Source organism: Nycticebus coucang, chromosome 10 (assembly GCF_027406575.1).
Source record: "Nycticebus coucang isolate mNycCou1 chromosome 10, mNycCou1.pri, whole genome shotgun sequence".
Lineage (NCBI taxonomy): Eukaryota > Metazoa > Chordata > Mammalia > Primates > Lorisidae > Nycticebus > Nycticebus coucang.
In genome coordinates this window covers 22,500,473-22,527,163 of record NC_069789.1, presented here as the reverse complement: position 1 = coordinate 22,527,163, position 26,691 = coordinate 22,500,473, and the positions used below count along the sequence as shown (strand labels likewise).

At 41.9% G+C, this 26,691-nt stretch overlaps 1 protein-coding gene across 4 annotated transcripts in view; it reads right to left on the bottom strand.

Moving 5' to 3' along the window:
- MTR (5-methyltetrahydrofolate-homocysteine methyltransferase) overlaps positions 1 to 26,691 on the bottom strand; it is a 125,493-nt gene that overhangs the window by 84,419 nt on the left and 14,383 nt on the right. For 2 of the 4 annotated variants that reach the window (XM_053604812.1, XM_053604814.1), the window contains exons 3-12: positions 26,033 to 26,122; positions 22,445 to 22,514; positions 20,314 to 20,406; positions 18,656 to 18,762; positions 12,902 to 12,961; positions 11,333 to 11,427; positions 7,621 to 7,721; positions 6,251 to 6,312; positions 5,041 to 5,108; positions 2,478 to 2,557 (exon numbers count right to left, since the gene is read on the bottom strand). In XM_053604812.1, coding sequence (XP_053460787.1) covers positions 2,478 to 2,557; positions 5,041 to 5,108; positions 6,251 to 6,312; positions 7,621 to 7,721; positions 11,333 to 11,427; positions 12,902 to 12,961; positions 18,656 to 18,762; positions 20,314 to 20,406; positions 22,445 to 22,514; positions 26,033 to 26,122 — 826 coding nt within the window. Of the gene's footprint in view, positions 1 to 2,477; positions 2,558 to 5,040; positions 5,109 to 6,250; positions 6,313 to 7,620; positions 7,722 to 11,332; positions 11,428 to 12,901; positions 12,962 to 18,655; positions 18,763 to 20,313; positions 20,407 to 22,444; positions 22,515 to 26,032; positions 26,123 to 26,691 lie in introns of those variants that run through there. The other 2 variants (XM_053604815.1, XM_053604816.1) reach the window with 2 other exon arrangements.

The window sequence follows — 26,691 nt, the reverse complement described above, 5'->3', positions numbered from 1 at the left end:
GATAATACTTGTGGATATATTATACTAAGGTAAAAACATACTGTGTAAATTATCACTACAGAAATGGCTTTGACCTGATTTTTGTTCTATGTGGGAGGGTTGTTTGGTTTGGGGGATTTTTTTGAGATAAGTTCTTGCTCTGTCTCCCAGGTTAGAGTGCAGTGGCATCAGCATAGCTCACTGCAACCTCAAACTTCTGGGTCCCTAGTGATTCTCCTGTCTCAGCCTCTGGAGAAGCTGGGAGCACACACCACCATATATGGCTAATTTTTCTATTTTTTTGAAGAGACAGGGTCTTGCTTTTGCTTAGACTTGTCTGGAACTCCTCCTGGCTCAAGTGATTCTCCCACCTCAGCCCCCCAAAGTGCTAGGATTACAAGTGTGAGGCCCTGCACCCAGCCATCTGAACGATTTTTGTTCCACATTTAAAGCATTAGGAGAAGAGGTCTCCATTTCTAGAGACAGACAGCTTTCAGTCAACCACTTACCTGACTGAACAACTCAGGGCAGCTTCCCACACAGCCTCTGAGCTTATAAAGTAGAGATAGTAAAATATCTGCCTTACAATGTTATTATAAAAATAAAACTGGAAATGTTAATAAGCATAAAATTATTAGCATATGTAATCATAGCTGCTGCCATTAAAAAAAGAAAATGGCTTATGAGTCCTTTGCCAAGGCATTGGATGAGGAAGAAACAGATAGGAAAAGAGGAAAATAATGAATGTAAGCTGCATAATTATAAAACTATTCCAGGATGTTTGTTCACTAAGACTATCACTGCCCACAGTTTGGGCTATAACTTCCCTTCCCATTGGTAATGGTCCCATGGCCCCAGCTATCCAGGCTCATCTCGGGGCAGTCCTGATCCTTGGTCTGACGCTGAGGCCCACATAACAGTCACGAAGGGTGCCAACATTTACATGCTCAATAGTTCTCCTATGACCTTCCTCAAAGTATCCCACACAAAGCACTTCTGGATCTATTATGAAAGTGAAGCATCTAAAAGGAAAACCATACTTCTCTCCAGTTTGCAATTTATAAAAGAACTATTTTAAATAGTATGTTTACTGTCACTCTTAAAATCTGATTGAAGGTGACTGTTAAAGCAATTTAGAAATAGTGCCGGTAATTCAAGCTGAAGAAAAGTAATTCTTTTCCATATAAATTCTAAAGGAAATCATATGTAAATGTCTCTCTTGTTTCAATTTTGGCAAAGTTTAATATTTTCATTGTTAGTGCCTGGTAGAAGCCATGCACAACTTTTAAGTTCTAAGGATGAAATAAATAAACCTCCCAGCTACCTCTGACAAAAGCTGCTCTTTGGGGAGAATGAATAGCAAAAGTCATAAATCCTACTTCTCTTTATCTCATCCTCTGCCTTCTGGAATATAAAAAGTAAAAAAGTCTAGCTTGAAAAGGTTATTAACCCAACTTCACACTCACTCACTGGAATTAATTCTGTGTAATATGTTCTGAGTGAGAAAAGTTAATACTACTTTTGCTGTCTTTTAAGTTTTATTTCACGTTTCCCAGGATAACATAAAAGACAAAAATATTTCAATTTACAGAGATGTTAAATTCAGAGCTGTCAGAGAACATAATTCCACATATATGCTATTTGCAAGTTCTTTAACAATCATCCTCCTTTTGCTTTAAGTTACCATCTAAAATTTCATGAAATGTCAGTTACCCCCCGAGACTCTGTTGGTAAAGGTAATAGTAGTTATTGAAACATGAATCAGTGAATCAGTTAAAATAAAAAATAAAAATAAAAATTTCATGAAAGTATTGAGGTGAATATATGGAATTTAAAGTTATTTCTCTAACAGTTGGCACAATGACTATTTTACTAATGTTCCTTGTTTGAACACCAAAACTCATGATGAAAAAGGGATGCCGTCTACCACACAGGATTGTGTTGTGAACCAACAGAAAATACCACAACTCTTTCTAAAGAGCTGACACATGGCAAACATAAGATTACAACAATAATATTTTAGAACCAAACAAAATTTTCTAGGAAAATGCTGCAGCCATTATTAAACACTGAGCCTTGGCAGTTTGGAATTTTTAATAACTAGCATCAAACTAACAATTAAAATTCAGAGATAGAACCACAGAGCTCTCATTCTGAGCACTAGCTGGGAAAATTACCTGGCTCTCACTTCACTTTTTTTTTTTTTTTTTGCAGTTTTTGCCCGGGCAGGTTTGAACATGCCACCTCCAGTATATGGCGCCAGCGCCCTACTCCTTTGAGCCACAGGTACCGCCCCCCTCCATTCACTTTTACCCTCAACTTGACATCTTCCCATTCCCGCCCTCCACTATAATTCATTAAAGTGCCAAGATAAATATGTATTCTTCTTTAGCCTGATAAGTTATTTGGCAGAAACATCCCTACTGCTTAGAATAAACATATTAAAACATTCTACAAATGGTTTCTGCCATCATGAACACCACAACTTCATGACTTACCAGACAATAACATATGTCCTTCAAAAACAGTGGCAGGTGGAACTCTGGGTTTACAATTTTTCACAGCTTTGGCAATTTCCCTAAGTTGAAAGAGAAAACACTATACCCATTAATTCAAAATAAAATAAATTTCATGAAACTAATTTCAAGCAATGAAATTAAGTCCATTAATGTAACTACACATGTAATTATAAACCTGTTTCCAAATGTGCAGCAACAATTATGCCTTTTAGCTTTCTCAGTAATGCAGAAAATTAAATATCTATAAACTTTAACTTTCACGTGCCTGCCAAGTCGGCTGTGCACTGGCTGTGTTGCTTCTACTTTCAGAGACATGAACCTGGGACTCCGGGACGATGTGCATAAATGCAACAGCAAATCTCGCCCCTTCTCCCCCGAATCCACAGATGTCCCTTACTCTGTTCAAATCCACATACAAAATATGTCCTTGCTTCTTAATAGTTTGACAGACACAAGGCTTCAGGTTTGAGGAGGAGGAGAAGGCAGGAGCGGAGGGCCGAGTGGAGGGAATGGGTCCTGCAGACCTGTTTTCACACACACACAGTAAGGAGGGTACAGAGCCGGAAAGCACTAACGCCCCAAAATGATGACCCCCAAAAATGTGTTTTAGTCATTCACACTTTATCAGCTTTAATGAATCATGTCTTTGATTAATCAGGAAAAATCTGGCTACTCCACCAAATATACCAGCACCAATAAAAACTGCTCATTCTGCTGCTCCCAAATTAGGATGTAGCTGTCTAAGTAAAAGCAAAGTTATACAGAGGTAGATATAAATACAGATAGACAGATATACACATATAAAGATACAGAGATATTTAAAACAACCCCCCCCCTTTTTTTTTTTGAGACAGAGTCTTACTCTGTTGCCCAGGCTAGAGTACCCTGGCCTCAAGCCTAGCTCACAGCAACCTCAAATTCCTAGGCTCAAAGGATCCTCCTGCCTCAGCCTCCTGAGTAGCTGGGACTACAGGCACCCACCACAATGCCCAGCTAGTTTTTCTATTTTTCGTAGAGACAGGGTCTTGCTCTTGCTCAGGCTGGTCTCAAACTCCTGGGCTCAAGGGATCCTCAGCCTCCCAGTGTGCTGGGACTACAGGTGTGAGCCACTGCACCTAGCTAAAATAAAACCCCTCTTTATTAAGAGGGAATAAGTAAAAATCAAAAGAGATAATTTGTGTTCCAAAGACAAGCTATAATCCACGATTCTTAGCTTTTTAATATTATGTAAAAGATGTTTAAAAGAGTCTGTTTACTAAGAATCTATCACAGAAGTCACCAAAAGCAGTGAACTTTGAAGTAATTCAGTACACGGAACCTATTGAACACATCAAAGCAGCCTTGGAATAGTGAGACGATGGACTCAAGACATAACATCACTTTAGGGAAAAACAAACACAAACCATCCTAAACTATGTTCTTGTTCACTGAATCCCAACCTTCCTATAAGCCACAAAAATGTAAGGAATTAACCCATATGTGGCCATGCTCTTGTTTTATTCCTTTCTTTCATATGCTCACTTGACAACATGAATTGACAATTGTGAACCAGGCAAGGCTAAGACACTTCTCTCTACCTCAGGATGCCTGTCATCTGGCTTTGTTTTCCTTCCATGACAGAATTTAAAGGAGGCCTGTATTTGCCCACAAGAAATATGAGCATGGCTCGGCGCTCGCAGAACAGCAGTTACAGCGCCAGCCACATACGCCAAGAGTGGCGGGTTCGAACCTGGCCTGGGCCAGCTAAACAACTGCAACAATGACAACAAAAAATAGCCAGGCATTGTGGAGGGTACCTGTAGTCCCAGCTACTTGGGAGGCTGAGGCAGGAGAATGGCATAAGCCCAAGAATTTGAGGTTGCTGTGAGCTGTGACACCACAGCACTCTATTGAGGGCAACATAGTGAGACTTTGTCTCCCCCCCCTCCAAAAAAAAGAAATATGAGCAGTCCCCTTTTGAGCACACAAATATTATTTGAATATTTAAGAACACAATATCACAGTATCTGGGATTTGTTTTACAGTATTTCAGGGGGAAAATAAGACAAAAAAAGAACAGCAAAACATTGAAAATTATGGCAACAATGCATAATACACATGGAGATTCATTCTTTCATTTCTCTACTTTTACTTTTGGAATTTTTCATAGTATAAAGGCACTTAAGCTTCCAAGGGCTGTCACAGACTGGGTGACTTAAACAACAGAAATTTATTTTCTTAAAATTTGGAGGCCGGAAGTCTGAAATCAGGTGTCAGCAGGGTTGGCCTCTTCTAAGGTCTCCCCCGGCTCAGCCCTTAGAGAGGGCTGTCTCCTCCTGAGTCTCTCCATGGCCTTCCCCTGTGTGCATCTGTCTTCTCTTCTTATGAGGACGCCAATCATATCGGATTAGGGGCCACCCATACGACCTCATTTTACAGTAATCACCTCTTTAAAGACACAGCCATATTCTGAGACACTAGGAGTTAGGACTTCAACATAGAAATTTTGGGAGGACACAAGTCAGCCCATAAAAAAAGGTAAATATTTAGAGGTGGTTATTACCTGATATGATCTGGTGTTGAACCACAGCATCCCCCAACTACATTGACCAAGCCATCCATAGCAAAGTCCTACAATTTAGGAAGAGACAATGTTCCTATGAGTTCATCTGAATTCTAAATTCACCACCACCAATTCAGCATAAAAGCTATCTACTTCCCGGCTATACTAAAAAGAGAGCAAAACACACTTCGCTCTAGAGATCACATGCCCTAGGTATAAGGACGAACACAGAGGACAGGTCAGACACTATGAGTTCACTGCACATTGAAAATTCAGTACATTTATTTGCCCGTGTGATGATAATAAAGATTTTTATACCATTAAGCTGACGCGAATAAATGGGAGATGGATAATACATTTTCAAGTAACAGGTAAAATGAATATCAGCTTTTATATTTTAATTTATTTTTTTTTTAATTTTAAATAAAAATTCAGTTCCTCTGTTACACTGGCCAAGTTTCAAGTACTCCAATTACAACATGTGGTAGCGGCTCCGGAGAGGCCAGCGTGGGTCTAGCGTTCAACCCCAGGCCAGCGAGTAAAGGGCACAGTAACTGAGAAAGGCAAGGAACCAAACAGTCAAAATATGGGCAAGATCATCCACATAAGCTCCACGTAAGAAGTCGAAAACAGCTTAAAAGAGAATGTCTGAGGAGCTCCCAATTCAAGGAATAAGGGGAAGGTGACCGACGGGCTAGTGCGCAGGGCACTAAGGAGCAGTTGTGGTAGTATGGTCTCATGACCTAGGATTAAAAGATGTCAGGTATGGGTGGCGCCTGTGGCTCAAAGAGTAGGGCGCTGGTCCCATATGTCAGAGGTGATGGGTTCAGACCCAGCCCCGGCCAAAAAAAAAAAAAAAAAAGATGTCAGGTACATGGGAGAGAGAGAGAATGATGGAAATGACAAAAGTGGACCAGGAAGACACCCAGTCCACCCAGCAGTTGGAGGGGTGTGAGGGGGGAAAGCTACCACTCGGGAGGGGTGCACAGGAAGCAGTATCTCAGAGCAGAGCCAGCGGCCACTCAGTTGAAAGAGCCAGCTGAGGATGAGGGTGCTGGTAGACAGGCCTCTACCACTGTAACCCAGAGTGCTAACTCGTCTTTGTGATTCAGACATTGGGATTTCTTTCTGAAAAAATTCCATTTCTAATTATTCTAAATCTAAAATACTACCTATCTCTTAAAAGCCCAAGTAGAAAAAGATCTCTGACCTTTAGGTATGTGGCCATGACAGAGGGCGTTTCATCATAGTCACCAAAGGTGTTGGGCAGACCTAAGAAAGGATATTGAAACCATTATTGGAAACTACCTTAACAAATATATATCATATTTTAAAGGCTTTAGGGTAATAGCTACAAAATATAGTATTTATGTTAAATAGTGACTACCAGCAAACACAAATAACAATACATAATATGAACATAGCTTATGAAAATATGAAAATAAGCTTCTTTTTTAATTTGAAAGAAAAAAATGCCCTGCTGTACAGAACAGGATGTCCTTTCCATAATGGAAGTGCTTCCTAGCTGCGTGGGGGTCAGAATGGAAGAAATACTGCAGGTCCTTTGAACTAATGAGTAACTAATCTGTAATTGAAAAACAAAAACAACCAATCTCCTTTCGAATACATTTTCCCAGAAGATGTATCCTCCAACTACCCAGTTTCCTGTTTTATTTATTACCCACTTGTAGTTATCTCTTTCCTAGTGGGAAATAAAATTTACTGTGCATTAAAATGTATATATTTGAAGAAAACAGGCTGGAAAGTGATTTTTAGCCCTAAGTACCTAAGCAGAGCTCAAAAACATTCACAGAGAAATCTGGTTAACGTAAAACAAATTACCAATACTTAATTCTCAAAGAATTGTGTACACGTATCTCCAGAACAGACACACAATAAATTACAAGTCTCAGCTTTTAGAGAAGAAAGTGCTAACAACAGCCAAGATTCTTCTTTTGCTCATCTGCTCATAGAGTGGACCAGAGAAAAGGGCTCCCTCTCCTCTCCTTTGCACTCATATCTTTGGCCACATCCACACTGTCACCAAAAGCAAAGTTCTGGCTGGTACAGGACTAGGCTCATTCCTGGAAGTTACATCTTACTCAGAGGCTTCAGCCTAAGCCAAACCATTTCTTCAGGTGTAAAAACAAACACTGGTCACATCCTTCTGAGGTGTCACTATATACTAAAATCTGCAAAACAAATTCTTTTAATAAAGATCTGTTACGTCACCTACCCATGTCTCGTGTATTTGTATCTCCCCACACACAATGCCCTTGAAGTACACACCAGGGGCCAATCAAATGGTGGCTCACACCTATAATCCTAGCACTCTGGAAGGCTGAGGTGGGCTGATCACCTGAGCTCAGGAGTTTGAGACCAGCCTGAGCAAGAGCAAGACCTCATCTCTAAAAATAGCAAGGTATTATGGCAGGCACCTACAGTCCCAGCTACTTGGGAGGCTGAGGCAGGAGAATCACTTGAACCCAAGAGTTTGAGGGTGCTATGACCTGTGACATCATGGCACTCTACTGAGGGTGACAAAATGAGACTGTGTCTCAAAAAAAAAGAAACACACACCTGCATTGGGATAACAGAGGACATAGGCTGTTGTACATTTTCCAATGGTTTCAATAAAAGGTCTCATTTCAGCTGCACCCAAAGCGCAATTTAATCCAATGCTGGAAAAACAAACAAACAAAAAAAAAACAGATATTAGAAGCATTACCTCTCATTCAAAATATTTATGAATATAAAAGTTACAACAAAGAGAATATATCTAAAACCAAGTGGACAATAAATTTCCTCATTCAAAGCACCTTTACTCAACTACAGTCAAAGCCATCTCACCGAGGTCCCCTATGGCACTGAGTACTTTTGCCCATGTCTCCAACTTCAGATCATCTTAGCTAAAGAATGCCACCTGTAGACATGACTCCTGACATAAGTGCACAGATTGGCTAATGGTAGACTGTGGGACAGAAATGCCAGCACACTAACACTGCTCAAAATATCTGATCTGAAAGCAACACTGAAGGGATAGGAAAAGGAAATTCCTGGGAGTGGAAGGAATATGTAAAAAGGCTCAGCACCATAGCACAGTGGTTACAGCACCAGCCACATACATTGAAGTTGGTGGGTCCAAACCCGGCCCCAGCCAGCTAACCAACAATGACGACTGCAACGAAAAAATAGCTGGGCTTTGTGGCGGGTGAATGTAGTCCCAGCTACTTGGGAGGCTGAGGCAAGAGAATCGCTTAAGCCCAAGAGCTTAAGGTTGCTGTGAGCTGTGACGCCACAGAACTCTACCCAGGGTAACAGCTTGAGACTCTGTCTCAAAAAAAAAAAAAGAAAAGAAAAGAAAGAAATAGAAACAATAAAAAGAAGACACTTGAAAGTGCAGAGGACCAGGACTTGGCTCCTGCTCCATAAGCAGAGTCCCTGCTATCCTACAGTGGGGCCCCTGAGGTCTACCAGAAGTTAAACAGCAACAATGGGAGGTGGACCAAGATGGCAGCTGTGTAACAGCTTCCCTACAACTGGGCACGGTGAGTCTGGGGAAATAAGACTCCAGGCATCTCTGGCTGGTGGGATCTGCCTATACTCATCCCTTTGAGGATACAGGGAGTCAGCAAGGGACTTCTGGACACCAAGAGGAGGACAAAAACAGTGGAAAACTGGCAAGTGGTTGCGTGTGTTCAATTGACCTAATCCCACCGGCAATCATAAGTACAAGCAGCAGTGAGACTGCAAACCGGAGAGGCCTTACCTGTGAACTGTTTTGGTGTTTTTGGACTTGGCACTTGAAGTTGAACTGCCTTGGGGAGAGCTTGAAAAGGAGTGCAGAGAACTTTGGGCATTGTCTAGGGCCCCAGACCAAGCCGGACGGAGCTAATAGTGTTCGGCTGTGGGCCGCAGGGAACCATTGTGAAAGAACTGCCCCGGCAAGCTCCACCCTCAGGGTCCCAGAACAAGGATCAGGCGGGAGCTAGTAACCTAGTGACTGAGCAGTCTAAAGGTGGGGACTGAGCTGCCTTACAGCTGTAACCCTCAGGGGCAGAGTGAGACTGGTTTTGGCACGCTGGATCCTCAGGCTGTTGCCCTGGGTAGAGTGCCGTGGTGTCACAGCTCATAGCAACTTCAAACTCCTGGGCTTGGCACCACCCCGACCTCCGTAAGAGCTGCACCGCGACCCCGACCCACGACCCACTGGGCCTCCGCATGCCCTGACCAGGAAATGCAGGAGCCGCGCAACCCTGCATCCTCCCTCCTCTACCCTCCCTACCTCCACACTGACCCACTCATCTGGCCAGGGACCCTAGTAGCCGCGTGCCCTCCGGAGCCCTCCCTGCCTCTGCGCAGAGCCCTTCTCCTGGCCAGAGACTGCTGGAGCCTTGGGCTCTCTGTGCCAAAGTCACTGGGCACCAGGCACTCCCAGAACCATGCGCACCACCTCCCGCCCTGTTGCTGGATCCAGGTGTGTCACACTCTGGAGCTGCTTCCACAACCAGAACTCCCAGGCTGGGGCAACCCCAGAGGAACTACACAGGGTCACTGCCTACAAAGATCCAGCAACAACAAAGTGATTCCCACTGGGGTCTAAGCTTGGAGAGACACCTCCCTAACTCTAAGGACGGCCAGAGACAATGGTGAAGAACAATCATGAGGTGAAATCAACAGAAAAACTCTGGCAATATGAATAATCAGAGTAGATCAACTCCCCCAAGGATCAATGGGGCAGGCACAGCACAAGATCCCATGCACAAACAAACAGCTGAGATATCAGAAATCGAATTCAGAATCTGGATAGCAAATAAGATAGAATTAGAACTCCAAGCAGTAACCCAAAAGATATCTCAAGAATTCAACGAATTCAAAGACCAAATGACCAAAGAATTTGACACATTGAGACAAGAAGTTGCAGCCCTCAATGATCTGAGAAACACAGTAGAATCCCTCAGTAACAGAATGGAGCCAGCAGAAGAAAGGATTTCTGACATTGAAGACAAAGCTTTCGAACGCTCCCAAACTCTCAAAGAGGAAGAGAAATGGAGGGCAAAAACAGATCACTCTCTCAGAGAGCTCTGGGATAATTCGAAGAAAAGCAATATTCATCTTACAGGGATCCCTGAAAGCGACAAAGTGGCTTCACAAGGCACAGAGTCTCTTCTCCATGAGATTATGAAGGAGAGCTTTCCAGACATGCCAAGAGATTCTGAAATTCAGATAGCAGACAGTTTCAGAACTCTAGCACGACTCAACCCAAATAAGACATCCCCCAGACACATCATAATCAATTTCACTAAAGTTAATATGAAGGAGAAAATTCTGAAAGCTGCCAGACAGAAGAAAACCATCACCTACAAGGGCAAGAATATTAGAATAACTGCAGATCTCTCTGCTGAAACCTTTCAAGCTAGAAGAGGATGGTCATTGACTTTTAATCTCCTAAAACAAAATACCTTTCAACCCAGGATCCTGTACCCAGCTAAACTGAGTTTCATTTATGACAGAGAAATTAAATACTTCAATGACATTCACATGTTAAAGAAATTTGCCAGCTCTAACTAAACCAGCTCTCCAGGATATTCTCAGACCTATCCTCCATAATTAACAGAATCCAACAACACATCAAAAAAATTATACACCACGACCAAGTGGGATTTATCCCAGGCGCTCAAGGCTCGTTCAATATACCTAAATCTATAAATGTAATTCAGCACATAAACAAACTAAAAAATAAGCACCATATGATTCTTTCAATTGATGCAGAAAAAGCTTTTGATAATATCCAGCATCCCTTCATGATCAGAACACTTAAGAAATATTCCACGTTTATGAACAGGAAGACTCAGTATTACTAAGGTGTCAGTTCTCCCTCTACATTCAACGCAATCCCAATCAAAACCCCAGTAGTTATTTTATGAACATCACAAACTGATTTTTTCTTTCTTTTTTTTATTGAGAAGACAGAGTCTCACTCAGTTGCCCCATAGAATGCCATGGCATCATAGCTCACAGCCAACGTCAAACTCTTGGGCTCATGCAATCCTCCTGTCTCAGACTATAGGTGCCCAACACAACCCTTCTACTTTTAGTAGAGACGGGGTCTTTGCTCCAGTTCAGGCTGGTCTCAAACTCCTGAGCTGAGACAATCCACCTGCCTTGGGCTCCCAGAGTGTTAGGATTACAGGTGTGAGCCAGAGCACCTGGCCTCATGAACTGACTTTAAAGCTTATATCTGCAATTCCCAACCCTCCAAAAGGAAGAGAGTCAAAGAAAGATCACTCACCAGAGAGAGTCGGCATGTGACACACTGATGACAAATGCCTCTCCTGTCTGTCCAGAAAGAGTGCGCCCACTTTTATCAACAATCGTTCCTGAAATCTGAGTTCACAAAGTGAAGTGAACAACACAGTCTTAAGTTAAAAATATAACCACAAAAACAATATAAAATGAACAAGCTTTCTTTGTTCTGTTATGAAGAAGAGAACAGCAGAACTCAAACTCAAAAACAGGATATTTTATAAGGCTCAAAACAGACAAATGTCAAGTGACTTGGGGGCGGGGGAAGGGTAGGAAGCCACAGACAGGGAAAAGGGACAGTGACAGAGGCAAAAGCAATAACCAAATCAGCTTTTGAATTCACAGGTCTAGTCCCATTAAAACCACCATTACAAACTGAAAGGCGTACAAGGTAAGAACTAGAGCAAGGGCCCCCAAACTCTACGAACTTAGCTAAAATGATGGTAATAATCAGCCACTGTCCCCTCCTCTGCTTAAGAAAAATCACTGTTCCCTGAAGTCACGCATAGTTGTCCATATGGACCATCATCACCTGTTTGGGACCTAGGGGTAGTTTTGAGATATCTTTCAGGTCCTGCATTCTAGGAATGGACTCACCCAGACCAAGTTATGGACTCAACTAGTCTTGGACACTCTATCCAAGGTCCTACATTCCAGTATGTGACCCACCCAGACACGGCCCACACCAAAGTGGTTCTGCTCTGAAACCAGCTAATTAATAGACCTTGACTGTCTAATCTTCTGCCCACCAAATTGTCTTTAAAAACCTTGTCCCCCAATTCTCAGGGAGGAGTTGAGAAATTCCTCACAGACAAACCTGGCTGGGTGGCAACACCCAGAGATACCTTTCCTGGAGTTACCTCAGGCTACATCCTGACCTCCTGCTGGTAAATACCTGGCTTATCTAATACCCGTATTTTGATCCCCTTCTGTTTTCACCAATCTTAGGACTCTCAAATAGGTCTGCTTACTGAGTTAATAAATTGTTAATAAATTGTCAGTCTAACAGGGGTCCTCAAACTGCGGCACATGAGGCGGTGTGATTGTTTTTGTTCCCGTTTTGGTTTTTTCTTCAAAATAAGATATGTGCAGTGTGCATAGGAATTTGTTCATAGTTTGTTTGTTTTTTAAACTATAGTCCAGCCCTCCAATGGTCTGAGGGACAGTGAACTGGCCCCCTGTTTAAAAAGTTTGAGGACACCTGGATTATTTCAGCAATACGTACATGGCAGCCAGCAGGTAAGGCCATTCCTTCCTGGGCCCTAATGAGACTGAGTGTCATTAAGCCTTTGGCTTCAGAGGAGCAATACAGCTTAGGCTTCTCTTGAACATTCTGCCTGCCACCAACCACTTCTAGATTCATTTTCCTTGCCTCTCTAGAGATAAGATCATTACTGATCTAGAAGAGGTAGGAGGAAGGTGAACAGAGGAAGTTTAAGTAAGTGGTTTCTAAAAGATACCATTAATAATAGTCCTACTCTGAAAGGGGGAAAAACATGCTTAAAATGACAATTATTCATAAAATAATAAATCATGCAAACATTTTAGAACTTACGAAGATAGGCCGGGGAGCATAGTTTTCTTCAAAAAGTTTCTGAAGCGCAAATAAGGCTGCCTATAATGGAAAAAAGGTAAAAAGAACATTTTTATTTCTGAAAGACTGTGCTCCAGGTCAGTCTAACTGCCTGATCGGAATGCACCCTTATTCAAGATCTCTTCAGATAAGATACACATCGAGCTACCTGGGGACAAGAAACTGTCTTCCCTGTAACACATGACCCAGAACCTCATTCTCAAGCATTACATCACACATATTAAAACAAAACAAGTTCTGACTGAAGGTTCACCTTTGAACAAATATTTCCTCTGAGGAAGAGCTCAAGAGCTTTTCTTGGCTAGGCACAGTGGCTCATGCCTGTAATCCTAACACGCCATGAGGCTGAAGCGGGCAGATGCCTTGAACTCAGACATTCAAAATCAGACCAAGCAAAAGTGAGAACCCATCTTTCTTAAGAATAGAAAGAATCAGCCATACATTGAGGCAGGCGCCTAAAGTTCCAGGAATTCGGGAGGCTGAGGCAGGAGGACCCTAGGAGTTTGAGGTTGCTCTGAGGTAGGCTGATGCCACAGCACTCTAGCCTGAGCAACAGAATGAGCGTCTATTGAGGAAAAATAAAAAAGAGCTATTCTTTCTTCCTTCCCTCAATAAAAATTAGTAAACAAGTAAGTTAAATTAGAAAGCTCCTGCCTTCCGCATCTTTTCATGTACGTGGTAGAAATATAACCGCAACAGTGAGTTCAGGTTGGTTTGTAAAGGTGCAAATCTCACGTTACTCTCTGCTGTGCCATCTACGTTTTAAGCTCTGAGAAACAGATCTCTTTCCTTTTATCATTGTATTTTTTGATTCTAAGATGTGAATATTTTCACAATCCATGTCTTGAAACCAGAATGACACCTATAATTAATGTGTATCTTGTCTGTGATGGTTGCTTTTTTCATGGAAAAAATTAAATCAGAAATACCAGAATTTCCTTTTTGGAACTAGATTAATTAATCCTAAAGAGCTCATGGAAAACAAACATGTCAGAATAGTCAGGAAAGTTCTGGAAAAGGAGAGAGGTTAATGAAAAACAATAAGGTCTACCAGGTACTCAGGCATATTTTTTCTTTTTTTTTTTTGAGACTGAGCCTCAAGCTGTCACCCTGGGTAGAGTGCCATGGCATCATAGCTCATAACAACCTCTAACTCCTGGGCTTAAGCAAATCTCTTGCCTGAGCCTCGCAAGTAGCTGGGACTACAGGCGCCCGCCACAACACCTGGCTATTTTTTGGTTGCAGCCATCATTGTTATTTGGTGGGCCTGGGCTGGATTCAAACCCGCCAGCTCAGGTGTATGTGGCTGGCACCTTAGCCACTTGAGCCACAGGTGCTGAGCCTAGAGATCTAATTTTTTTTGTTCTAAGTTTATTTGGTTTTTCTAAGGCCACCTAGTAAACATCCTATTATTCCTAGTGATAGTAATGATGGGCAATGTCATCCTTATCACTCTACGTTCTGAAGTGCATTTGAGTCTGTCTCTTCCAGTAACCTGCCTGCTGATGTGACACTACTTAAAGTAGTGTATCAGAGCCTTAAAATATGCCTGAGTAGGCTCGGGGCCTGTGGCTCAAGCGGCTAAGTGCGGAAGTGCATTTGAGTCTGTCTCTTCCAGTAACCTGCCTGCTGATGTGACACTACTTAAAGTAGTGTATCAGAGCCTTAAAATATGTCTGAGTAGGCTCGGGGCCTGTGGCTCAAGCGGCTAAGTGCTGAAGTGCATTTGAGTCTGTCTCTTCCAGTAACCTGCCTGCTGATGTGACACTACTTAAAGTAGTGTATCAGAGCCTTAAAATATGTCTGAGTAGGCTCGGGGCCTGTGGCTCAAGCGGCTAAGTGCCAGCCATATACACCTGAGCTGGCGGGTTCGAGTCCAGCCTGGGTTCGCCAAACAACAATGACGGTTGCAACCAAAAAATAGCCAGGCGTTGCGGTGGGCGCCTGTAGTCCCAGCTACTTGGGAGGCAGAGGCAGGAGACTCGCTTGAGCCCAGAAGTTGGAGGTTGCTATGAGCTGTGATGCCACGGCACTCTACCCAGGGTGACAGCTTAAGGCTCTGTCTCAAAAAAAAAAATAAATAAATTAGATCTCTATTTCTCACTCCCAAATTTCAGATGCATCATCAGGGAAACCATCCAAAAATGTATGCTACATGTTCTAAAACTTAAAAACTCAAAATATACCCTTAATGCTTTATCCCCATGTTATGCCCCCTTTATTTCTAAACAACACTCTGACTCCTTTCAAATGTAAATATGAATCTCATTTCAGACATTAATATATTCTTCATCTATCACTGTTCTTATTGTCAAAAATGCATACCTGAATTGCTTTTAAATTATAATTTATTTACCAGAGATTCACAAAAAAATTTCTAAAAAGATGCATAAAAGAAAACCCAATAAAAGTGATGTATTAAATATGACATGTGCTTGGCTAGGCGCGGTGGCTCACGCCTGTAATCCCAACACTCTGGGAGGCTGAGGTGGGTGGGTTTGAGCTCAGGAGTTTGAGCCCAGCCTGTGTAAGAGTGAGACCTGTCTCTACTAAAAATAGAAAAATTAGTCGGATGTTGTAGTGGGCACCTGTGGTCCCACCTGCTCAGGAGGCTAAGGCAAGAGGATCTCTTGAGCCCAAGAGTTTGAGATTGCTGTGAAGTATGATGCCATGGTGCTCTACCCAGGGTGACTAAGTGAGACTCTGTCTCTAGTAAATGAATGAATAAATAAATAAGAGAAAGGGTAGTCATCTAGCTTTGGGCTGACAGTAGTTTCCTGCATGCAAGTACCTTAGCAAATGATTTTTTTTAAAAAGTTAAGGCTGGGTGCAGTGGCTCATGCCTATAATCCTAACACTCCAGGAGGCCAAGGCAGGAGAACCACTTGAGCTCAGGAGTTCAGAAGTTCGAGACTAGTCTGAGCAAGAGTGAGACACCTCTACTAAAAATAGAAAAATTAGCCAGCCATCATGGTGGGTACCTGTATTCCCAGCTACTTAAGTGGATGAAGCAGGAGGATTATTTGTACCCAGGAGTCTAAGGTTGCTGTGAGCTAGGCTGACACCACTGAACTCTAGCCTGGGGCAAAAAAAAGTTCAAAAATTCTAAATCTGTGCTTATGCTTACAGCAATTAAATAAAGATGAAAATGTAGAGTACTGGTGGGGGAAAGACCTTTTTCCCTCCCTTTATCTTAGACTGAGGAGTACTCCTATAAGCAGTCTCCCCTCCTCCCCAATAAAACAGAATCTGTAAATTCAACCTAACAAAACTAAAATTCTCCTACATCATTCAAACAACAATGCAACCGTATCACCATCACCACCATAAATAAAGTCCAAAAAACAGCAAACTGGAGGGCAGTATTTGCTACTCATTACTGACAAGGATCTGATTTCCCTGGTAAAGGAGTCGATTTAAAAAACCTACCTTAATGAATCCCCAACAATTAAAAAAAAAAAAGGTCCAAAGGCACAGGACATAAATCGCAAAAGAGAAAATATAAATGGCTCTAAAACTAAAGGAAGATGCTCAATTTCATTAATAGTAAGAGAAACCAGCTCGGCGCCCTCAGTGGTTAGGGTGCTGGCCACATACACGGGGGCTGGTGGGTTCGAACCCAGCCCGGGCCTGCTAACCAACAATGACAACTACAACAAAAAATAGCCAGGCGTTGTGGCGGTGCCTGTACTCCCAGCTACTTGGGAGGCTGAGGCAAGAGAATTGCTTAAGCCCCAGAGTTTGAGATTGCTGTGAGCTGTGACACCACAGCACTCTACCAAGGGCTACATAATGAGACTCTGTCTCAAAAAAAAAAATAGTAAGAGAAATACAAATTCAAGCTATAGTGAGGCATCATTTTTCACCTGCCACATGGGAAAAGGTCGAGCAGTTTAATAGTATGTGGCGCTGGAGAGGGTACTGTGAAATCAGCATTACTGTATTCTGCTCACTGGGGGGGTGCATGTATAAATGAGTACAACCTCAAAGGAGGGTAATCTGGTACTACAGATAAAAATTAACAAAGTACATACTCCTGACTCCTCAATTTCACTTGCAAAAATGCACCCTACATGTGCACATGTGTGCAAAGTCGTATGTTTAAGGATATTTGCTTTGTGCACACACAAACACATATGCTTGTATCTGTATAGAATTTGTCAGGACGCCCTAATAGTAGTAGTTGTTTCTGAGAAAGGAGCTAGACATACCAGGAACTAGGAGAGGGAAGGATATTTACTTTACCTTTCATATATTTATGCCTTTTTTTTTCTTTTTGAGACAGGGTCTTGCTCTGTTGCCTATGCTAGTGTGCAGTGGCATCATCATAGCTCGTGTAACCTCCACCTAGGTTCAAGTAATCCTCAGGCCTCAGCCTCCTGAGTAGCTGGGACCACAGATGCATGCCACCATGTTCAGCTAATTTTTCTGAGAAAATTTTGTAGAAATTTTGTAGAAAATTTCTAATTTTGTAGAAATAGGGTCTTGCTCTTGCTCAGGCTAGTCTTGAACTCCTGACCTCAAGTGATCCTCCCATGTTGGCCTCCCAAAGTGCTGGGATCACAAGCATGAGCCATGGCACCCAGCCTAAATAAATTTTAAATTTAGAACCCTGAGTGAGAAGGGACACTAAGAAAGGGGTTTCAAGGTGGGGGGAGGGATAAAAGGAGGAAAACCAGGCCTGCTGAACCAGGAAGTCTAGAGGGCCCCTAAGAATGTGGGTATAAAGTAAACTAAATAACCAATGACCAATAGAAAGAGCCTATCAAGAGGCACTACTGGCAGGAGGCACAGAGGAGCCAAGGAAAGACTTGTAGCCAACTTCACAGAGTATATAACACCCCTGCAGACCTTTGCTTTCCTCTCTCTCTCCTTTTCTCCTTCATGAAAGGGACCCACTTTTACCTCTTTGGAAGTTCTCCACACTTTCTCTTTGTCCTTCCTAAATAAAATCTTTGTTACCCTGCAACTTGGGGAGGTGACTATTACTGTCTATCCACGCTACCTGTGTAGCTCCAGTTTTATTTTCAGTTTCCACTCACTTTTGCTTTAGGTTACCATCGTGCCGCAGTTGAACTTTCTAGATCAGCACAGTAGTCATACCAGGTCAACTGGGTTTGGGGAACAGGGACTCTCAACCTCCAACAATGAACATGTATTATATTAATTACCTATGCATATATGCATTTGTATTGGCATATATTAAAATACTTACTTTCATAATTAGAAAAATAACTTTTTAAATCCTGAAAGGATAACGTTCTTCAAGTTTTTCTTATGGCACTGGCCTCAGTTAAAAATATCCACAATAGGCTCGGCCCCTGTAGCACAGCAGTTACGGTGCCAGCCACATAACTGGCACCTGAACTGGTGGCGGGTTCTAACCCGGCCTGGGCCAACTAAACAACTGCAACAAAAAAAAAGCTGGGCATCGTGGCAGGTGCCTGTAGTCCCAGATACTTGGGAGGCTGAGGCAAGAGAATCACTTATGCCCCAGAGTTTGAGGTTGCTGTGAGCTGTGATGCCACAGCACTCTACCGAGGGCGATTCTGTCTTAAAAAAAAAAAAAAAAAAAAATCCACAATAAAATGGAGCAAATACAGGAAATTTATTTAACTTTGATAATGGCTATTATCATCCTCTTACTACATTAGGAGATTCATCACAGTCCTCATCCGGATGCCATCCTTTTTCCTTTTTTCTCTTTTAACTCACCTTGGCATTGGCAGTATCAAAAATCGTTTCAATGAGTAAGATATCAACCCCCCCATCCAAAAGTCCTTTGGCTTGGTCTTCATATGCTTCAACAAGTTCATCAAATGCTGCAAAAAATAAATAACACCCAGCACATCAGTCATCAATGTCTACTGAATGGGCCCAGGGTAGATGGAGTCAGGGGCTGGCACTGTGGACTATTCCACAGTTTAAGGACAACACTGCCTTCTGTAAGAAACCAAATCAGGAAACAGTTGGCAGCAGCAGGAGGTAAACTCAATTCAGTGGTTCCCAAACACATGCTACTTCCTGTGTCTCAGCTGGAGGCAGGAGGGAGGCCTGTGAATTTTTTGAGCCACATACTCCACTTCCTCATGTTTAAAATTCATCCCGTACCAGAGGAATGTGAAAAACACGTCACCCTGACTGGATGCGGCTCAGCTGGAGTTGCAATCTCACTCTCTCTGTGGTAAAGGCTGTGGTCCCACAGACTTTGTTGCTCCTCTTAGACAAATTCCATCAGAGAGGAAACCTGTCTGACGGGTAATTTCAGTCTCAAACAAAAGTATTTAGCCACTCCAAGGTAAAATTCTTGTTAGAAACCTCTTGGATTGTTCATCCACCTGAGAGGTCATTCCTCTCTCCATTTCATCTCTCAACCATAAAAGACAAATGCTCAGACATTCAATACAGATGCCTAACCAGCAAAATGATATCTCCTGTACTAGTATACAGTAAGTCCTCACTTAACATCATCAGTAGGTTCTCAGAAGCTGTGACTTCAAGCAAGAAAAAAACCCAACCTTTTTTCTTCATTGCCATAACAAAACCGTGTTGAAGGAAACCATGTTATTCCAGAGTCCACTGCACATTATTTGGCTTAAAGTTGCCATTTCCAAGCCCCTGCTGATGATGTTAAATGACGACTTTCTGTACTTCACCTTAAACAGCCAGCACAAAAGAAGAGGTTTGCTCCTCGCTGTCATGGCTAGACCAAAGCAAACATCGACCACACGTAAGCACGGTACAAGCAACCACCAGTGAAGAAATGTGCTATCGTGACATGCAAAGGTCTATAACCAAAAACCCACACACCGTGCTTGCCTGAACTGTCACCTGCCCAGATCCATTACCAGACGTGCTAACATGACTATTCAGCTCTGATATCTTAATTATTTTTGTTTTGTATAGTCTTAATGCTTAGAAAGTGACCTAGATTTTTTGTCAAATCTCAAAACAAGCATGTTTATACATGCTAGTTTATAGGTTTTATAATGCTAGTAAGTTTAAACACTTTCTAATAAATTTAATGGGGGATACAGTAGACTATTTTACAACAGACTAAGACCTACTATCCATATGTACTCAGCTTCTCAATTTAAAGGTTTATTTCCACTGGTTTTATTTCCACAGCTGATAAAGAAGCACTAACATAACATCACATACATCTAAAACCAAGTTCAAATAATAAAAATAGCATTTAACTTTTTATTTTGATGCCTACTATATTTCAAGCAGTGTTGTAAGCCCTTTATATGGATTAAGTCACCATAACTCTGCAGTAGAGCCTGGCATTGGTCTCATTCTGCAGATTTAAACATTACTGAAGTACAGAGGTATCTGCCCAAGAACAATGATTATATATGATAAATACTCACTGATGTTCCTATAATCTGGTCTTTCCACAGATGGGGACACAGAGAGTGTCTTATTAGTTGGGCCCAGAGCTCCTGCCACAAACCTCTTAATTCCTTTAGGAAAAGAAAAACAAGTATGAAATTTAAATGACTTAACCTTTTTGTTGTCAATCAATAGACTGTAAGATTTTTCCTAAAACACAGTTCTATAATCCTTTGTTCACAACTCTGAAATCCAAAAAGCTCTAAAAGCCCAATTTTTTTCCTGTAGTTGACAACAAAACTTGACCTCTACTAAACAAGAGGCTATTTATAGTCTTTATCTCATTTTAGGGGGATGATTGGTAGTTTTTGTTAATAAACATTTGATCATGGGGGTTTCCCCAGATCTCGCTGAGGAAATTTTGTCATATAGAAAATATACACAAATTATCACTAAGCCAATTCCAATTCAAAGAAGTGAATTCTCACAGATCTGACCTGAAACATTTCAGTAAGCAATCCTTTCCTAACACCACAGCTGTGTTTGGACAAGTTATCTCTCTTCCTATTCTAAAAAAGGCTTAAAAGAGGGCCGGCATTGGCTCATGCCTGTAATCCTACCATTCTAGGAGGCTGAGAAGGGCAGATCACCTGAGCTCAGAAGTACAAGACCAGCTTGAGCAAGAGTGAGATCCTATCTCTAAAAAAAATAGTTGGGCCTTGTGGCAACTATTGTCCCATTTACTTGGGAGGCTGAGGCAAGAGAATTGCATCAGCCCATGTGTTTGAGGTTACTGTGAGCTATCATGCCACGGCACCCTACCAAGGGTGACAAAGTGAGACTCTGTCTCAAAAAATACAAATAAATAAATAAATAAACCTTAAAGGTCATAAACTTAACACAGGTTTGCAAAATTGCCTCAAAGTAGCAAGCATTCAACTTGATTTTTTTTTTTTTTTTTGAGCCATCGCGCCATCGCGCCCAGCCTTAGCATTCAACTTGAAACACTTTCTAGTACAACACTGCAGGCCCTTCACTGGGGGAAAATATTAAATCCAGATTCGCAATTATAAAATCTATAATTTAAATATGAAGCAGATTAAATATTTCTTAAATAACTCTTTAATAATCTCTCCTTTAGGCCAGGCAAGGTGCCTTACACCTATAATCCTAGCACTCTGGGAGGCCAAAGTGGGTGAATTACCTGAGCTCAGCCTGAGCAAAGAGGAGACACCACCTCTATTAAAAATAAAAATAAAAGAACTACCCAGGCATTGTGGAAGGTGCCTTTAGTCTCAGCTGTTCAGGAGGCTGAGACAAGATTGCTTGAGCCCAGGAGGTTGAGGTTGCTGTGAGCTATAATGCCATGGCACTCAACTCAGGATGACAGAGTAAGACTCAGTCTCAAGAAAAAAAAAAAAAACCTCTCTCCTTTAGGCTGGAGTTTAGGTGTTTTAAAATGGCCTAGTAAGGTTTGTTCACTAACATAACAGAAGCCAGGGGTGTTCTGATGGCAGCCAGCCAGAAGGCTAGTTATTTCAGGAATCACTTTGGACATCAGTAGCATAAAGGGAAAAATAAGCAAAAGGCAAATCTTCCCATCTAAGTAAGCCAATCATGGGGAGAAGAGTGGCCTTTAAAAATACAATGGGCACCTGTAGTCCCAGCTACTTCAGAAGCTGAGGCAAGGGGATTGCTTGAGTCTGAGAGTTTGAGGTTGCTGTGAGCTAGGATGCCACAGCACTCTAGCCAGGGTGACAGAGTGAAACACTGTCTCAAAAAAAAAAAAAAAAAAACCCTCTCTCTTTTAGGCTAGAATATCCAAAATAATCAAAACAGACAGCTGTTACTTAACAACCTGATAATGTGCTTCCAAAAGCAAAAAAATCATGTTAGCTCTCAATATACAAAGAAGTCCTGGCTACAAAGTCAGGTCATAACCATCAACAGAAATTCTGAGCCCAAGGCCTACAGGGATAGCATTGATTCAAAGATGTTGAAGCTTGATTATGAAGCTACAGAAAAGTAACTTACAAGCAAGTAAAATACAACGTCTGCAGTGTTGCTCATAAGCCGAAGGTCATATAAGGAAAAACAGCAATAAGGACAGCACATGATAGCTGAGAACATTAAAAGAATCATGTGCAGAAACAGAAGAACGTTCCTCACCTGTCTGGAGAGTGATCTCCTCGGCAGCTTTCCTGGCCACTCCTGCAGAGCACTTGTTCATCTGGTAGGCCTAATATGTCAACCACAAATGTTAGCTGGTCCTTTTCTTTCATACAAAAAGTAATGAATAATCATCTAATACCCAGTTTTATTCAGGAAGAACATGTAGAATGAATTGATCTGAGGTCTCAGTGAAATCTTAGCGAAGAAGGCTTATCAGTCCCAGCTTTGAAAGGCAGTAGGGAAAGGCAAGAATCCTTGGGAACTGCTAGCTGGTAAAAAGAGCAAGCTCTGAACATTTGATATATCAAGGGATAAGCTGATGTAAGTAAATATTCTGAGAATTAAGGAAAATAAAGGACTGAGCACAGTGGCTCATGTAATCCTAGCACTCTGGAAGGCCAAGACAAGAGGACTGTTTGAGCTTAGGAGTTTAAGACCAGCCTGAGTAAGAGCAATTCCCTGTCTCTACTAAAAATAGAAAAATTAGCCAGGTGTGGTGGTGGACATCTGTCATCCCAGCTACTCAGGAGGCTGAGGCAGTAGGATTGTTTGAACCCAGGAGTTTGAGGTTGCTGTGAGCTCAGCGAGGAGGGGGAGGAGGGGAAGGAGGAGGCGAAAGAGGAGGAGGAGAAAAGGAGGAGGGGAAGGGGGAAGAGGAGAAAAAGGAGGAAGAGGAGGGGAAGGAGGAGGAGAAAGAGGAGAAGGAGGAGGAGGAGGGGAAGGAGGAAGAGGAGAAAAAGGAGGAGGAGGAGAAAGGAGAAAAAGGAGGAGGAGGAGAAAGAGGAGAAAAAGGAGGAAGAGGAGGAGAAAGAGGAGAAAAGGAGGAGGAGGAGGAGGAAAAGGAGGACGAGCAGGGTAAGAGGGAGGAGAGGGGGGAAGGGCGTAGGATGAGGAGGATGAGGGCAAGAAGGGAAAAACAGAAGAAAAGAAAGGAAAAGAAAAAATATATAGTAATGCAAAAAGCATAGGCTTTAGATTCAAGGATGAGCTCTGTCACTGCCTGGCCAGGAAGTTCCCATAGCAACTTTCCCAGGCCTTGATTTCCTTCACTGTACAATTACTGGAATCAGTAGCTCTGAATTTTTGTAGATTATTAACCTCTTAAAAATTTAATAAAGAATAATGACCCCACTCACCAAGAAATCAAAAGCGCATATATACACAGTGTTTACTATGATGTGAAGAGGCTCATGGCCAGGTCAGGAAGCCCTAGACTTGTGATTTTCAAGTTCAATTCCAATTCTAAGACACACAGATCCTATGTGTCTTAGCTCTTTATATACAGTAATTTAAAAAACATAGGGGTTGGCAAACTATGGTTCATAGGACAAATCTAGCCCACTACCTGTTTTTGTAAATAAAGTTTTATTGGAATACAGTATGCCCATTTGTTTACATATTGTCTATGGCTGCTTTTGCAATACAATCACAGAATTGAGTAGTTGCAAGAGATTATATATAGCCAACAAAGCCAAAATATTTACTATCTGGCCCTTTAGAAAAAAGTTTTCCATAGCTGGGCGTTGTGGCGGGCACCTGTAGTACCAGCTACTTGGGAGGCTGAGGCAAGAGAATCGCTTAAGCCCTAGAGTTGGAGGTTGCTGTAAGCTGTGATGCCACAGCACTCCGCTGAGGGCGATAAAGTGAGACTCTGTCTCTAAAAAAAAAAAAAAAGAAAGAAAGAAAGAAAGAAAAATAGTTTTCCAACTCCTGCTCTAAAATAACGTGAAAGTAACTAGAACAGTATTTCATTTTCCCTTGATAACCCAAATGGTGCTCGGTCTCTCAATGCCCCAGTGTCATGAGAAAAGTATGTGCTGGAGCACTTGGGAGTACTTACATGAAAACAGAAGCATCCAGAAATATCCACATAGAAATGACAACATCAGAATTTACCATGTATTCCCATCATTGAACATTTTACAAAATTTAAATATGGAAACATCATGATGATTAAAAGGAAACCAAATCTTCCATCCATACCTATTAGGATGGCTATTATCAAAAAAATAGAAGACCAAAAGTGTTAGCAAGGGCTCAGCACCCGTAGCACAGCGGTTATGGTGCCAGCCACATACACCAAGGCTGGCAGGTTCGAACCCAGCCCAGGCCGGCTAAACAACAATGACAACTGCAACAAAAAAATAGCCGGGCCTTATAGTGGGTGCCTGTGGTCCCAGCTACTTGGGAGGCTGAGGCAAGAGAATTACTTAAGCCTAAGAGTTTGAGGTTGCTGTGAGCTGTGACACGACAGCACTCTACCAAGGGCAACATAGTGAAACTGTCTCAAAAACAAACAAAAAAACAACAAAAAAAAAAGCGTTAGCAAGGATGTGGAAATATTGAAACCCTTATTCTCCACTGATGGGAATGTAAAATGGCACAGCCTCTATGAAAACTAGTATGGGAGTTCCTCAAAAAACTAAACGTAGAATTACCGTATGATCCAGCAATTCTACTTCTGCCTATATATCATGTACACAAAACAACTGAATGCAAAGACTCAGATATTTGAACACCCGTGTTCACAGCAGCAAAAAGGCAGAAGCCACTCAAATATTCAACAACGAATGATAAACAAAATGTGGCATACATATAATAGAATATTATTCAATCTTTAAAAGGAAGGAAATTCTGGTCAAGTACAGTGGCTCACCCCTGTAATCCTAGCACTCCAGAAGGCCAAGGTGGGTGGATTGCCTGAGCTCACAGGTTCGAGGGCAGCCTGAGCCAGAGTGAGACCCGTCTCTAAAAACAGCCGGGCGCCTGTGGCCCCTGCTACTTGGGAGGCTTGAGGCAAGAGAATCGCTTGAGTCCAATAGTTTGAGGTTGCTGTGAGTTATGATGCCACGACACTCTACTGAGGGCAACAAAATAAGACTCATCTCAAAAAAAAAAAAAAAAAAAAGAAGGCAACACCGATGAACCTTGAAGACACTATGCTAAGCAAAACAAGTTAATCACAAAAGTCCAAATATACTACGACTGAACTTATATGAAGTCTACCATGGTCAAATTCATAGAGACAGAAAGTAGAGCATGCTATGGGCTGTGGGGTGGGTAGGAATGGGGAGTTATTTTCTAATGGGTACAGAGTTTGTTTGAGAAGATGAGAAAGTTCTAGAGATGAACGATGGGGATGGTAGCACAACACTGTGAATGTACGTAATGCCATTGAACCACATACTTAAAAACAATTAAGATTGCAAATTTTATGTTGTATGCATTTTGCCATAATTTTTTTTTAAAAGAAGGAAAGCTACCACTATCAAATCTACCACTCGATACCTACAAAGGGCTCACAATACTGTGTACATATAGCCAATGACTATGCCTGTATCAACAGCTGCTGCATAATCAGCATCATTTTATTTGATTATTACTTGCCCCTAAAATAAGCCAGCTGGAAAATGAATGGGCTGCGGTGTTCATAAGCAGAAGAGGTTCAAACTGTTTTCCATCTCACCACAACAGGTAACTAGACACTAGCTTGACTCTGCAGCTTCTCTGGGCTTTTTCACCAGCAACTACCAATGCAGCAAATGCTCGTGAACATCTCAGATAACTGGAAAATGGAATTCTTACCAAGTGTTCAAGGCCATAATCAGCTTGGGCAATACTGGTGCTGCTAAAAGTATTTGTCTCAATGATATCCGCCCCAGCCAGCAAGTATTCCTGTAAAAAGGATAACACTGTCAATTCTTAGGCGTTTCAAAGTTCCTGTCCCCCAACAATAAACATGTCCTTTTATCACCACCACCGCACCATCTTTTGACCATTTATTAAGGGTAAAGCTAGAGTGCTCTAGAGAGGCTAGAGATGCAGAAAAGTGTAAGAATTTCACAGCAAGGCATGTGTTTTATATATCTAACCACAGAACTTAAATTCAGACAAAAGTAATGAAGTTGTATGAGTTTAATCAAGCTCTGAGTCTCACTTGAAAATATTATAGCCCTACCTCATAGGGTAGTTGTATGCTAATTTCAAGATAACAAACCAAATATCTGGCACATTGTGGGCACTAACAAACATTGGTTCTGTTCTTTTATCTTCTCTCTGCTTTAAGAACTGCACTCTCTCTGACATCTCAAATTCTGACCACAATTTTTTCAGCCCACATCTGCCAGTCCCACTGAACCAGTTCTGCACCCTTACTAGAAGCTTGAACACTTAGGGGTCTACTCTTCTTCCTATTTGAAAACCATCTTCCTGGCTTCAATCTCAATTTGACCAGAACCCTGGAC